The sequence below is a fragment of the Leucoraja erinacea genome, chromosome 5 (assembly GCF_028641065.1).
Source record: "Leucoraja erinacea ecotype New England chromosome 5, Leri_hhj_1, whole genome shotgun sequence".
Lineage (NCBI taxonomy): Eukaryota > Metazoa > Chordata > Chondrichthyes > Rajiformes > Rajidae > Leucoraja > Leucoraja erinaceus.
In genome coordinates, this window is record NC_073381.1 from 1,487,100 (window position 1) to 1,502,352 (window position 15,253).

Consider the following 15,253-nt stretch of genomic DNA (forward strand, 5'->3'; position numbering starts at 1 on the left):
CAGCAATTTGTTTTGTTTTATTTGTAAACCAGCACCTGCAGTTTATACTTTGGACTTTGGAGATACCGGGTGGAAACAGGCATTTCGGCCCAGCAAGCTCCACCCTGACCAGAAATCGCCCGTACACTAACACTATCCTACACACTAGGGACAATTTTTTACAATTTTACCAAAGCCAATTAACCTGTACATCTTTGGAGTGTGGATCAAAGATCCTATAGCGAGCAAAATGGTCCACTCGACGAAAAAGACAGTACGGTCATGGGCAGATTCATGGGTAATTTAAGGCCCCATTTCTGTAACCGGCTTCCGTCTCCGCACCAAAGATCCCATAGGATACTAGTGCGCAGACAGAAGCCGGTTACGGAAACATCCTCGTAAAGATAATAGTTATTTGGTAAAAATCTTCTCCTCATTTTCAGAATTTAAATTTATTAACACAAACTGTTCCCCCGCAACGTTGATTACACTGCGAGTCGGGTCGGGTCCGGTTACGGAAATGGATGAAAAAAAGGCCCATGTTCCGTTTTGTTGCGTACTACACGTCAGCCCATTGCATTTAGCAGGAGTGGTCTATCTTGCTCCGCTATAGGATCTTTGGTGTGGATGGATTCCTGAGATGTCAGGGCTGTCTTATGAAGAAAGACTGGATAGACTTGGTTTATACTCTCTGGAATTTAGGAGATTAAGAGGGGTCTCTGGCACCGTAAACTTACAAAATTCCTAAGGGTTGTGCAGGCTAGATCCTTGAAGATCTGCTCCCGATGTCCTTGGAAGTCTAGGACAAGGGGTCACAGCTTAAGTCTCGTCAAGGGGGAAATCCTGTGAAAAACCAGAGATGAAGAAGAACTTTTTTCACACAACCAGAGTGGTGAAGTTCGCCAGAACTGTCTGCCACAGAGGGTGAGTTAGGCCAATTCATTGGTTATATTTAAGAGGGTGGCCCTTGTGGCTAAGGGGATCAGAGGGTATGGAGAGAAGGCAGATACGGGATACTGAGTTGGATGATCAGCCATGATCATATTGAATGGCGGTGCAGGCTCGAAGGGCCGAATGGCCTACTCCTGCACCTAATTTCTATGTTTCTATGTTTCTATGAAACCAGAGCACCCCGAGCAGTACCACATGGTCATAGGGAGAAAGTACAAACTCCGGACATACAGTACCCGTGTGCGGAATCTAACTCATGTCTCTGGCACCGTAAGACTGCAGCTCTATCGCCCAGCACTGGAGTCAATGTTTTCACCATCTGGGGTGAAACAATATGAAATAGTGTAGATGATTTCGACAAATCTCAAATATTATTTTGGCAAAGCAGACATGGGAGGTGCTGTGAAGAAGTTCAGAGACTGAACCATGTCAAGCGTCCCGACCCAAACCATCACCTATCCAAGTTCGCCAGAGATGTTGAGACCTGCTGAGTTACTCCCCAGCACTTTGTGTCATTTTTGTAAAGCAGCAAATGCAGTTCCTTGCATCAACATAGGAATGAAAGTATTGTAGCGGCACCATACGTGGTGAATAAAGGTGAGATGTCAAAGAGTCGTTTATTCAGTGGTGACACGTTAGGTTGGTGCGCTAATTATAATACAATGTTGCTGTAGCTGAGCGAGGTTGTTACCTCGGGCTCAGCTACCTGTCGACTCCTCAAGGTCTCGAGGTGAGAGACCATAAGTACCAGGACACTCCCTCTAGCCCATGACGTCACGTGCCCGCCCTCGTATCTCCTGACGAGGGTGCGAGCCTGAGTGGCCCGTGTTTAGGCGGACGCCACAGTATTCTGCAATGGTGACTTTTGAGTGAAATAATATAAGCAATACAAATCCCAGCACTGGACTCTGTCTATCCCTCCCATCATTTTAAAGAAACATTATGAAATAGTGTAGATGATTTCGACAAATCTCAAATATTATTTTGGCAAAGCAGACATGGGAGGTGCTGTTAATGAATAATTAAAAATAAAACCATGTCAAACGATACAGAAATTGTGAAATGGGCCTCTGGGTATCACCATAGAACCATAACAACACAGAAGAGGATGGTGCCGGGACCTGAGGGCCTGAGTTACACAGAGAGGTTGGGCAGGCTAAACCTTTATTGCCTGGAGCACAGAAGGCTGAGCGGTCATCATATAGACATATATACAATCATGAAGGGAATTGATCAGATGAATGCACAGTCTAGTACCCAGAGTAGGGAAATCAAGAAGAGGATCTAGGTTTAAGGTGAGAGGGGACAGATTTAACATTAACCTGAGGAGAAACTTTTTCACTCAGAGGGTTGTGAGTAAGTGGAACGAACTGCCAGGGGAGGTAGTTGAGACAGGAAGTTGACAGGATTTAAAAGACATTTGTGCAGGTATCAAAGGTTTAGCGGGATATTTGCCAAATGCGTACAAATAGGAGTAGCTTAGATGGGGCATCTTGGACGAGTTAATGCAGGGCCTGTTTCAATGCTGTATGACTATGACTATCTAAACCAGTGATTCCCAACCTGGGGCCACATGGCAAATTTCAGGGGGGGCCACAGAAAAGTTTTGGGATTTAGGGGGCCACAGGTTCAATGAAGGGGGCCACAGAGCTACCACCCTGTTGCCTCCTAAATTTCATTTCTAATAAATTTAAATCTATGTAGTTGAAATATTTTTGACGTTTGTGGAATAGAATAAAAGAGAATATATGTGCAATTAATAGACTGATATTTTTATGGAAGGTATAATATTGAAGTACTTTTTATCCGCTAATAATGTCAGGGGGGGCCACAGAAAAATTAAAAGATCCCAAGGGGGCCATGAGCTAAAAAAGGTTGGGAACCACTGATCTAAACCATCCAGCCGAGCAAGTCTTTGCTAACTCTCAGCAGATAAGCCCATTTTCCTCATTCACTTTTGAGTAGATTAATGTAAGACCAATGGCATTGCACTGGCATTTAATTTTAAGCTTGGTGTAGCTATGCTAAATCTGTGACACCACACTTAAGTGTATGGCATACTCAAGGGTACAGAAGCAGTGGAGCGGGTACAGGGAAGAATCAAGAAATGCAAGGCTGCACACCCTTTTCCCTTAAGGACAAGTATCTGAAAAGTGACCTCAAAGAAATCTTTAAAGTTATGAAAGGTTATGATTATAGAAGGTTTTGAGTATAGAAGCTGGGATGTAATGTTAAAATTGTACAAGGCATTGGTGAGACCAAATCTGGAGTATGGTGTACAATTTTGGTCGCCCAATTATAGGAAGGATGTCAACAAAATAGAGAGAGTATAGAGGAGATTTACTAGAATGTTGCCTGGGTTTCAACAAGTAAGTTACAGAGATAGGTTGAATAAGTTAGGTCTTTATTCTCTGGAGCGCAGAAGGTTAAGGGGGGACCTGATAGAGGTCTTTAAAATGATGAGAGGGATAGACAGAGTTGATATGGACAAGCTTTTCCCTTTGAGAATAGGGAAGATTCAAACAAGAGGACATGACTTCAGAATTAAGGGACAGAAGTTTAGGGGTAATATGAGGGGGAACTTCTTTACGCAGAGAGTGGTGGCGGTGTGGAATGAGCTTCCAGTGGAAGTGGTGGAGGCAGGTTCGTTGGTATCATTTAAAAATAAATTGGATAGGCATATGGATGAGAAGGGAATGGAGGGTTATGGTATGAGTGCAGGCAGGTGGGACTAAGGGGAAAAAAAAAAATTTGTTCGGCATGGACTTGTAGGGCCGAGATGGCCTGTTTCCGTGCTGTAATTGTTATATGGTTATATGGTTATATGATATAATTAATACGGAGAAAACATTTTCACCAAATAGGGCGGCATGGTTGTGCAGTGGTAGAGTTGGTGCCTCATGGCGCCAGAGTTCGATCCCGACTGCGGGTGTTGCCTGTACCGGTTTGTATTTTCTACCCTGACATTATACTCTCTAGAATTTAGGAGATTGAGAGGGGATCTTATAGAAACGTACAAAATTCTTAAGGGGTTGGACAGGCTAGATGCAGGAAGATTGTTCCCGATGTTGGGGAAGTCCAGGACAAGGGGTCACAGCTTAAGGATAAGGGGGAAATCCTTTAAAACCGAGATGAGAAGAACTTTTTTCACACAGAGAGTGGTGAATCTCCGGAACTCTCTGCCACAGAGGGTAGTTGAGGCCACACTTCATTGGCTATATTTAAGAGGGAGTTAGATGTGGCCCTTGTGGCTAAGGGGATCAGAGGGTATGGAGAGAAGGCAGGTACGGGATACTGAGTTGGATGATCAGCCATGATCATATTGAATGGCGGTGCAGGCTCGAAGGGCTGAATGGCCTACTCCTGCACCTAATTTCTATGTTTCTATGTTTCTCCCCGTGACCTGCGTGGGTTTTCTCTGGGAGCAGTGGCTTCCTCCCACACGGTAAAGACGTACAGGTTTGTGGCTAATCGGCTTGGTGAAATAGTAAAATTGTCCCTAGTGTGTAGGATAGTGTTAGTGTGCGGGGGTGATCGCAGGTCAGCATGGACTCAGTGGGCCGAAGGGCCTGTTTCTCGAACGTCAAATGATTGGGTCTCTTTTCCTTTGAGAAAAGGCATCTGAAATGTGACCTCATATAAATCTTTAAAATTATGAACAGTTATGTATGATATAGTGACTATAGAGAGAACATTTCCACTGAAGAAACATAGAAACATAGAAAATAGGTGTAGGAGGAGGCCTTTCGGCCCTCCGAGCCAGCACTGCCATTCATTGTGATCATGGCTGATCGTCCCCTATCAATAACCCATACCTGCCTTCTCCCCATATCCCTTGATTCCACTAGCCCCTAGAGCTCTATCTAACTCTCTCTTAAATCCATCCAGTGATTTGGCCCCCACTGCCCTCTGTGGCAGGGAATTCCATAAATTCACAACTCTCTAGGTAAATAAGTTTTTTCTCCTCAGTCTTAAATGACCTCCCCTTTATTCTAAGAACATAACTAAAGATGCTTAACATAAAAAAAAGTCACTAAGAAATCCAATGGACATTTCAGATAAAATACTTCCTTTATCTAAAGGGGGTGAAAACGTGGAACTTGCAACCGTGCACTATAATACCTTTGAAATATTGTCCCTTTTGTAATGTAGGACAGATGACTGCTTTGAGTTTCTTCAAAACTAGCTCACTAATGAGATTGATCATTGCCAAATAATCTGCGGCTTTTTGAAAGTAAATTTGGTCGAGGGAGAGGAGAAACATTTTTTCAAAGTCAAAATTCGAGACAAATAGAAACAGCAGACACAGATACAGGAAGAAATAGACATTATTATTCTCATTTATACGGAACAGCACAGGAAATCAATGATTGTTTTCCTATGTTCCTTTGGGCCCTATACATGATGTGTTTTGCACATGTATAAAGGTGAGAGTACAGGCTTCCTTGCAGCAGCCCTAGCTTTCATTTATGAAATTACTAAAGGATCGCCAATAACGCTTCTGATAAATAATAGGAGTGATTCCACACTGCTGCAGGTTTCTCCCCAAACTGTATAAATTAGGCTCAAATGGCAACTACTTAATATATTATATATGTTAATATATTATAATATATGAACTACTTAATGTATTAAGTAGTTCATCAAAGTGCCGAATGGCCTCCTCCTGCACCTATTTTCTATACTTGACTAACCGTGCAAATATACTTAATAACATTTCATTACAACATCAGAACTGCCCCCTCCATCGACTCCTTTAAGTCTAGACTAAAAACCCATCTGTACTCCCAAGCCTTTCTTGACGTCCTCTGAGCGAGGACTATATGTATGTAGTTTGGTTGTTTCACTGTTCTTATACAAATGCAAAGCACTTTGACACATGAGAGTTGTTTTTTTAAATATGCTATATAAATAAATGTGACTTGACATTCATTAAAAATGTTAATCAAAAAAAGAAATAGTGTTGGAGTAACTCACTGGGTTTAAATGTCTACAGAACTTTTAATGTCTACAGAACCTTTAAGGAGGAAGAAGGCTTTTTTGTGTACCACAGAACTTTTAATGTTTTGTTGTATAGAACTTTAAAGTGATACAGAACTTTTAATTTCACGTAAGTAGAGGGTTTTCGGCCCGAAACGTTGCCAATAATTAAAAAATCTTCACCGTCGCGGAGCTGGCCGAGTCCGGAGCGGGTGGAGCGGTGGTGGAGCACAGCTGCGGCCCGACCTCTGGAGATTCGGAGGCTGCAACTGCGGGTCTGGCGGACGGCGGCACCGGGAGCCCGCGGGTCCCTGGTGGGAGACCGCTTTTCAGAGCTCCCGCAACGGCGACTTCTCCCGCCCGAGTTGCGGGGTTGAAGAGCTCCTGGAGCGGGGACTTACAAGCCCCGCGCGGCTTGGAACTCGGGACTTGAATTTCTATATTTAACTTGGTCACCCCCGGCGTGGCTTTAATGGCCGATTTCAATTTCACTTTGACTAGATGAAAAACGTAGAATGTTTTTTTGGCCTTCACTCACAGCGAGAACCATGTTTTATAAATGGTGTCCCAATTTGTTTATAAAACTAGAAACGTCATTTCGTAACCTCAGCAGTCAAATGCAGCAAATCACTGGAATTGACAAAAAAACTACGAGAGTAACTCACATTTCGGGCACGTGACATGGAGAGACGACATCTTCGTGACACTTTTGAAAAAAAGGGCCCCGGGTCTGAAACGTCATCTAACCATATATTCCAAAGATGTTATCTGACCTGCTGAATTACGAACTGGTCCTGATCCGAAACAACATCTATCCATGTATTTCAGAGATGCTTCCTAACCTGGTGAGTTACTCCAACACTATTATTTTTTTGATAAACCAGCACGTGCAGTTCCCGGTTTCTCACAATTATTATATGCGGGCTTAAAGGAAAAGCAAAGGAATCTCTGAAAGGGTTGTGTACAAAGAATTCAATGATTCGTAACAAATTTAAGCATTCAAGGCAAGTCATTTTAAGGAGGTTCTATTATCTTCAGTGGCTTCCATTCACGCTGTAAAGATTCTATGACTTTGGTCACATCAGCTAGTTGACCTCCAAAATTCAATTATGTAGTTTTGCATCCTGAAGTATCAGCCTAATCGTTTGTTCCCAGGTATCTGAATGGAACCTGTTCTCATATTTTAATTTCCCAGAGATGAGGAGTGTTTCCAGCTGCCACCCCGCCATCTAATCTTGATGACCAGAATAAATGTAACAATTGTTAATTAAATGTTTATTTGCTAATTGCGTTCATCGAGAATATTCCTATATAAGGAAATACCTGATCTGTTTGGTTCCTTGATATTTTCAGTGCTTCCAGGACTGTTAGAAAGTCCAACATCTTGTTTAACAAATTCACTGAAACAGATGAACAAAAATATTTGAGAGATTAGTTTAGTTTAGAGATAAAGCTATGAAACGGGCCCTTCGGCCCATCGAGTCCACATCGACCCGTTCGCACACATTTTATGTTATCCCACTTCCGCATCTGCTCCCTACACATTTGGGGTGATTTTAGAGGCCAATTCACCTAAAAATCTGCAGGTTTTTGGCTGTGGATGTAAACCAGAGCACCCGGAGAAAACTCACCCGGTTATAGAGAGAACATTGTCGATGGAACTGATGTGCTACAATGCTGAGAACTATATTCTGCACTTTGCTCTATCTATTGTATTTGTGCCCGACTTGATTGTACTTATGTAGAGTATTATCTTGTATCACCCATTCACATAACTTCTATGTTATCCCACTTGCCCATCCTCTCCCTAAATACTCGGGGCAAATTACCGAGGCCAATTAACTGACCTGCTGGGGTCAAGGAAAGAGCGTTCACGTCGCGGCCCTGTTTCCACCAATCTTTCCACCACCACGCACAAGACGCACAAGAAGTGACAAGACAGACACCATTGTATGCAGATGCCAAGAAGTGTGTTCAGCTCTGGCTGAGCAACGTCTAGTCTTGTGTGTGGACTCGATAAGAACAAGACTCACCTGCTGTTTTATTCATAGTCATACAGCTCAGAAACAGGTCCTTTATCGCAATTCATGCATGCCTACCAAGATGTTTACCTGAGCTAGTCCAATTTTTGCCTGTTTAGTATAGATTTTACTTCGGAGTCACGTGAGTGACTACGTGAAGAACCCCGCCAGGACGCATGCGTGTCATATCGCTACACGCATTGCGAAACAGTCATGCAGGTGGAACGACGTTCCCCCTCAGCGGCAGAATTTAAAAGCCGGGAACTGCAGGTAAGGAATACTCTGCGTTCTTTTTTGTTCCACTTACTGTGTTACAGGTGGAGCCAATGGACAGGACAAAGAGAAATAAGAAGGCTGCGACAAAGCTGGCGGGGGAGGACCGCGGAGTTGCGGGCAGCCAGCAGCGGCCAACAGCACACGAATCGCCCGTAATGGGAACAGCTGTGCCCGACTTCACCCCCGCACCGGCCAGATCTACACCGCGGCCGGGCGGTAAGGCAAAGCAAAAATCTGACAGAGTCGTTGACTCCGATGAGTCCGACTTTCAGCAGCCGCGAGCGGCCAGTGACCGAGAGCATTGGAGCCGGTTGGAGCGGCTGATGGAGCAAATGCTCCAACGTGACAGGCTCCGGGAGATGGAGGCTAGTCACTGTGGGCAATCTGTAAGTCCTACAGCAGTACCTCTTGTAGGGCTGCACAGTGCTTCTCCCTCGTCAGAGGGGAGTACTGGGGGTCACTTCTGGGCTGTCCCTGAAGAGGGGTTTGCAGAACAATCACCAAGTGTGCGAGGGGTGCAAGAAAACGAAGATTTACTGGACATGGTGTCCCAATTCATACAACCAGACCTAACTGGCCAAAACCTGGAACCAAAACTAGCTGCCAGTATTGACTATATGTCATTTAAGCAGCTACAAGGACAGGCATTAATGGACCCCACGGCAAGACACTTACCACCAGGGAACTGTACATCACTGAATGTTCCCATTGTAAACCAGTGCATATGGAAACACGTCGGAGTAACAATTAGAGCCAGGGACTTGAAACTCCAAAAAGTACTGAAGTTCCTAACAGCGGGAATTACAGCTTTCGCCCGCACAATAGACGAAAAAGACATGTCACAGGATCAACAAGGATGCACTTGCTTTATTCTGCAACACTCAATACAAAATAAACAGAATTAGGAAGAGTGCCATCCAACCCACTTTAGACCCTAAATTTGCAGGTCTGTGCAAACCTGGAACCCCTAAACCGCCAATTCTACTATTTGGAGGTAATCTATCCAAACAAGTGAAAGAACTCGATGAGGAGGCAAAAACCCTGGGGCTCATCAAAGCAACATCAGCTAAAACCTACTTCGGCCACAAACAGCACCCTTACGCACCCACCAGTCGAACAAGACAAACTGGTGAAAGCTCGAAGGCCAGGTACACTGAACATCGTTTTTTTTTAGGCCTTCCAGGAAAATGAGCAAACCCCCAACACCAACCCAACCACAGACCCAGACACCGGCGCCTCAACGTCCACGAAGGATACCGAGAAAAAAGTAAACCTACCACTGGTAACCATGGAGGTAGGTGGGTCTGGTTCCTTACGAATTAACGGGAGCATGGAGGCTGGTGGGAGATTACACTTCTATCTGGATGCATGGAATAAGTTAACTACCGACACTTATATTTTAAGCAGTATCCAGGGATATACCATAGAATTTATACATAAACATAACCCTCCAGTTCAACATGTACCGAACCGAAAGTTCGTGCTTTCAGGCAAAGAAAAATCAAAAGCACACGCTGAACTGGAGCGGCTTTATGAAAAAGGGGTAATTGACAAAAATAAACACGAATCAATGGAATTCGTGTCCAATATCTTTATCAAAAACAAAAAAGATGGTGGTTGTCGCATCATCATAGATTTGACTAATTTGAATACTTTCGTACAATATATTCATTTCAAGATGGAAACCTTTGTTACTGCTAAGCAATTGATTTCCAAAGGTTACTACATGGCAAGCATCGATTTAAAAGATGCTTACTATTCAGTACCTATACGAGGTGACCACAGATGTTATTTAAAATTCAACTGGATGGGTCAGATGTGGCAGTACAGAGCACTACCTAATGATCTAACATCAGCCCCCAGGCTGTTCACAAAAATTTTGAAACCAGCCCTAGCGTTTCTGCGGAAACAAAAACACATGGTGATGGCATATCTAGACGATATACTCATTGTGGGCAAAACTTTGGAATTGGCTAAACAAACGGTAACAGCCACTAAACAATTATTTGAAAACCTGGATTTTATCGTCCATCCAGTTAAATCTAAATTAACGCCTTCTATCACAATGGATTATCTGGGGTTCACCATTAACTCAGTTCACATGTCAGTGACTTTGCCTAAGGAGAAGGTTACAGCTTTAACAGAGGCTTGCAGTAACCTCATTGACATCAGTAAACCATCCATCCGATTGGTAGCAAGAATAATTGGCAAAATAGTGGCTGCCTTTCCAGCCACACAATTCGGACCTTTACATTATCAAAATTTACAGAGGGCAAAAATACGAGCACTCAAAATTAATGGTGGTCATTTTGACAGACCAATGAAGCTACCAACCGAGGCCATAATGGAACTAAAATGGTGGAAAGATAGCATTCGGCATTGTTCCAACCCAATCATTATCAGCAACCTGTCTATGGTGCTACAAACTGATGCCAGTGCACTTGGTTGGGGTGCTACCAATTCCATCTCCAGCTGTGGAGGTAGATGGAATGTACAGGAGGCATCATTATTACAGACACTGGGCATAAACTACCTGGAAATGTTGGGTGCATTCCATGGCCTAAAGTCATATTGTTCTGGGTTATATCACCAGCATGTTAGACTACAGATAGACAATACCACCGTGGTAGCATATATCAACCACATGGGTGGAAACAAATCGACATCATGGGACAATCTGGCCAACACAATTTGGCAATGGTGTATCCAGAAAAATATTTGGATATCAGCTACCTACCTACCAGGTAAACTAACTTTAGTGGCAGACACCAGGTCACGCAAATTTAATGAAAACACCGAATGGATGTTGGATAAAAAAGTATTTGCTGATATTGCAGCACGGTATGGAACACCAGATATCGATCTATTCGCATCCAGGCTTAATCACCAGTTATCAAACTATGTTTCATGGGAACCAGACCCTGGGGCAGCGGCGACAGATGCATTTTCGCTGCATTGGGGGAGATTGTTTATTTATGCATTCCCTCCTTTCTGCCTCATCAGTCGGGTATTAAGGAAAATACAGCAAGACTCTGCGTCTGGTATTTTGGTAGTACCTGATTGGCCTACTCAACCATGGTTCCCTGTGATACTCAACATGGTATTAGAACCATGCATCACCATCCGGCATAGACCAAATTTACTGGTTCATCCCGTAACAAGGGAAAGCCACCCATGTCATAACCATATGAACTTATTAATTTGTAGAGTTTAAAAGCACCTCTACTGCATCTGGGACTGACGGACCGAACAGTGGACGTTATTTCAGCGGCCCACAGACAGTCCACCAAAAAACAGTACCTGGTGTACATCAGGAAATGGGAAATGTACTGTCACAACAACAACATCAACCACAGATCAATGAAGTGCAATTCTGTATTCTGTTCTGGAATTCCTGGCAGGCCTCCATTACGACGAGGGGCTCAGTTATAGTGCCATCAACTGCGCCAGAAGTGCTGTGTCAACATACCTATGGCAAGGAACAGAGCAGCATTCTGTTGGGACACACCTAAACTAAACTCATGAGGGGAATTTTTAATGTCAATCCCCCGAGAACCAGGTACTCCCAAATATGGGATGTGAGCATTGTACTAACCATGCTAAGGAACTGGTCTCCAGCTACAGCTCTGTCCCTACAGAAACTGACATTGAAAACAGTCATGCTGATGGCCTTGGTCACGGCACAAAGGATACAGTCGCTACATAAATTAAGACTGGACAACATGACTTCTTCATCTGGAAACTTAACTTTTCACATCAATGAATTAGTCAAGCAGAACAGACAGGGGTCAGCAGGCCTTAAAATAGAATTTAGGGCCTACCCGACAGATGATCGTCTCTATATAGTGAGACACTTACTATTATATATGGAGTATACAAAAATCATCAGATGCAAAGAAATGGCACTTTTAATCAGCCACAAACAACCACACAAAAAAGTGACAGACCAGACCATCTCGAGATGGCTGAAACAGGTGCTAATAAAGGCTGGAGTGGATACTAACATTTTAAAATCTCACTCCACCAGGGCTGCAGCTACATCGGCAGCTATGCAGTTGGATGTTCCGATGGACCAAATCCTCAAGACAGCAGGATGGTCAACAGAGAAAACTTTCCAACGATTTTATCACAAACCAGTAATTAAACCTGGAACATTTGCAGAAACAATTTTAAGTTCTGTAATATAATTTTACCCCATGAATAGGGGCTATAATTTGGTGTTAATAAATTTATCGTTGATTTCAACGTCGAATTCATGCCTAATAAGGTTAACACTATTCTTCCCATAATCATCAAGGCAGATGTGATGCATGGACTCGTTTCCACGGCATTAAATCACAGCTTTAAAATCTACACGTAGTCACTCACGTGACTCCGAAGTAAAATAGTAAGATTAAACGAAAACTTACCAGTTCGAAGTTTGATCGTTATTTTATGAAGAGTAACGTTGAGGGAATACGTGCCCTCCGCTCCCACCCTTAATCATATACTCAACTGGTATCCTCTTCTCTAATCTTACTATGTTTAAGTCATTACAGTTATCTGTAATTTCACACCGCTGCTTTGAAGAATGACACGCATGCGTCCTGGCGGGGTTCTTCACGTATTCCCTCAACGTACTCCTCATAAAATAACAATCAAACTTCGAACTGGTAAGTTCTCGTTTAATCTTACTATTTAGTTTAGAGATACAAGATGGAAACAGGCCTTTCGGCCCACCAAATCCATGCCGACCATCGATCACCCGTTCATACTAGTTCCATGTTGTTCCACTTTCTCATTCACTCCCTACACATTAGGGGCAATGCACAGGAAGGCAACTAACCTACAAACCTGCACTTCTTTAGGATGTGGGAGGAAACCGGAGCACCCGAAGGAAACCCACACGGCCGTAGGGAGAACATGCAAACTGCACATGGAAGCACCCAAGGATGTGCTCTACAAGCTACTCCACTGTGTCGTCCACAGGCACAGAGCCTGTGTTTGGTTCATACCCCTATATACTCGGGGAAACAGGAAACAAGAAAGGAGATAAGAAAGAATTTCATCAGATTGTGCTGAATGTAAGGAATTCATTGCCACAGAAGGCCGTCATTGGGGATTTTTAAGTCACAGATTGACAGATTATTGATTAGTAGGGGTGTCAGGGGTTATGGGGAGAAGGCAGGAGAATTTGGTTGGGAGGAAAAGATAGATCAGCCAACTTGATAGGCCAAATAGCTTAATGCTTGAACTTATGAAATTATCACCCTCGCATAAGTAAAGTATCCTTTATTGTCATTCAGACCTGAATGTCTGAATGAAATTTCGTGCCTTGCAGTCATACATATAATAAAATAACAAAAACACACACTAAACACAAATTTAACATCCACCACAGTGAGTTCACCAGGCACCTCCTCACTGTGATGGAAGGCAAAAGTCTTAAAGTCTTTGACTCTTCCCTCCTTGTTTTCCCTCTGCGCTGAGGCGATCCAGGCTACCGATGTTGTGACCCCGCCGGGTGATGGCAAGTAAGTCAATCCCGCGGCTGAATCCGAGCTCCGCGAACGGGCCGGTTCAAACTCCGTGGTCGAAGCTACTCAAATTACCGTGTTCATACGTGGGAGTCAAAATTGAATGTCGGGCGTCTGAAATCAGCAAAGGTCACCTCCCACACACAAAGGTGGTTAAGCAAATTTCTGCACTATTTTGAACAACAGCGATGTGACCCACACTAGAGGTTTATTTCCTCTTGTTTCTCCTCCGCTACCTCTTCCACCATCTGATCATTTGCTGCTGTTGGATGTGACAAACACGCACCAGCTCTCTACCACAGTGGCATTCTTATTCCACGGTGACGCCCAAGGTCATCAGAGCACATCAGCAGCAACTCCACTCAATGTTTAAGCATCTCTTATCTCCGCCATGATACAAGGGTCAGGAGTGTTTTATTATCATATGTCCCGAAACGGAACAAAGAAATTCTTAATTGCACTTGCAGAGGCATAACAAATATGTACACATAGTACTCTGTACACACCATGTTAAACAATAAAAAAGTTCAGTATGCATATATATATATATAAACTATAATCGTACAAAGAAAAAACGACACCCCACAAATTTACGTAGTTCAGAGTTTAGTTGGAGGTGGATAAATGTGAGGTTACCCACTTTGGTGGCAAAAACACGGGGGCAGATTATTATCTCAATGGGGTTAGGTTAGGTAAGGGGGAGGTACAGCGAGACCTGGGTGTCCTTGTACACAGGTCACCAAAAGTTGGCTTGTAGGTACAGCAGGCAGTGAAGAAAGCTAATGGAATGTTGGCCTTCATAACAAGAGGATTTCAGTATAGGTGTAGAGTGGTTCTTCTGCAGTTGTATAGGGCTCTCTGGTAAGACCACATCTGGAGTATTGTGTACAGTTTTGGTCTCCTTATTTGAGGAAGGACATCCTTGTGATTGAGGCAGTGCAGCATAGGTTCACAAGATTAATCCCTGGGATGGCGGGACTGTCATATGGGGAAAGATTGAAAAGACTAGGCTTGTATTCACTGACATTTAGAAGGATGAGGGGGCATCTTATAGAAACATATAAAATTATAAAAGGACTGGACAAGCTAGATGTAGGAAAAATGTTCCCAATGTTGGGCGAGTCCAGAACCAGGGGCCACAGTCTTAGAATAAAGGGAAAGCCATTTACGACTAAGGTGAGAAAAAAAGCTTTCACCCAGAGTTGGGAATTTGTGGAATTCCCTGCCACAGAGGGCAGTGGAGGCCATGTCACTGGATGGATTTAAGAGAGAGTTAGATAGAGATCTGGGGGCTAGTGGAATCAAGGGATATGGGGAGAAGGCAGGCACGGGTTATTGATTGAGGACGATCAGCCATGATCACAATGAATGGCGGTGCTGGCTCGAAGGGCCGAATGGCCTCCGCACCTATTTTCTATGTTTCCTCCTGCAAGAACCTATTCAGTTTCTATGTTTCTACGTGAAAAGCTTTTGTGGCGTTTAATCAGCAACGGACGTTAGTGTGGCTCCTAGATCATCTTCCCGATGACA

General features: G+C 43.6%; 1 protein-coding gene across 1 annotated transcript in view; it reads right to left on the reverse strand.

Moving 5' to 3' along the window:
* armc2 (armadillo repeat containing 2) overlaps positions 1-15,253 on the reverse strand; it is a 119,410-nt gene that overhangs the window by 81,324 nt on the left and 22,833 nt on the right. Inside the window, exon 6 of the mRNA XM_055634977.1 lies at positions 7,234-7,310. Coding sequence (XP_055490952.1) covers positions 7,234-7,310 — 77 coding nt within the window. The remainder of the gene's footprint in view (positions 1-7,233; positions 7,311-15,253) is intronic.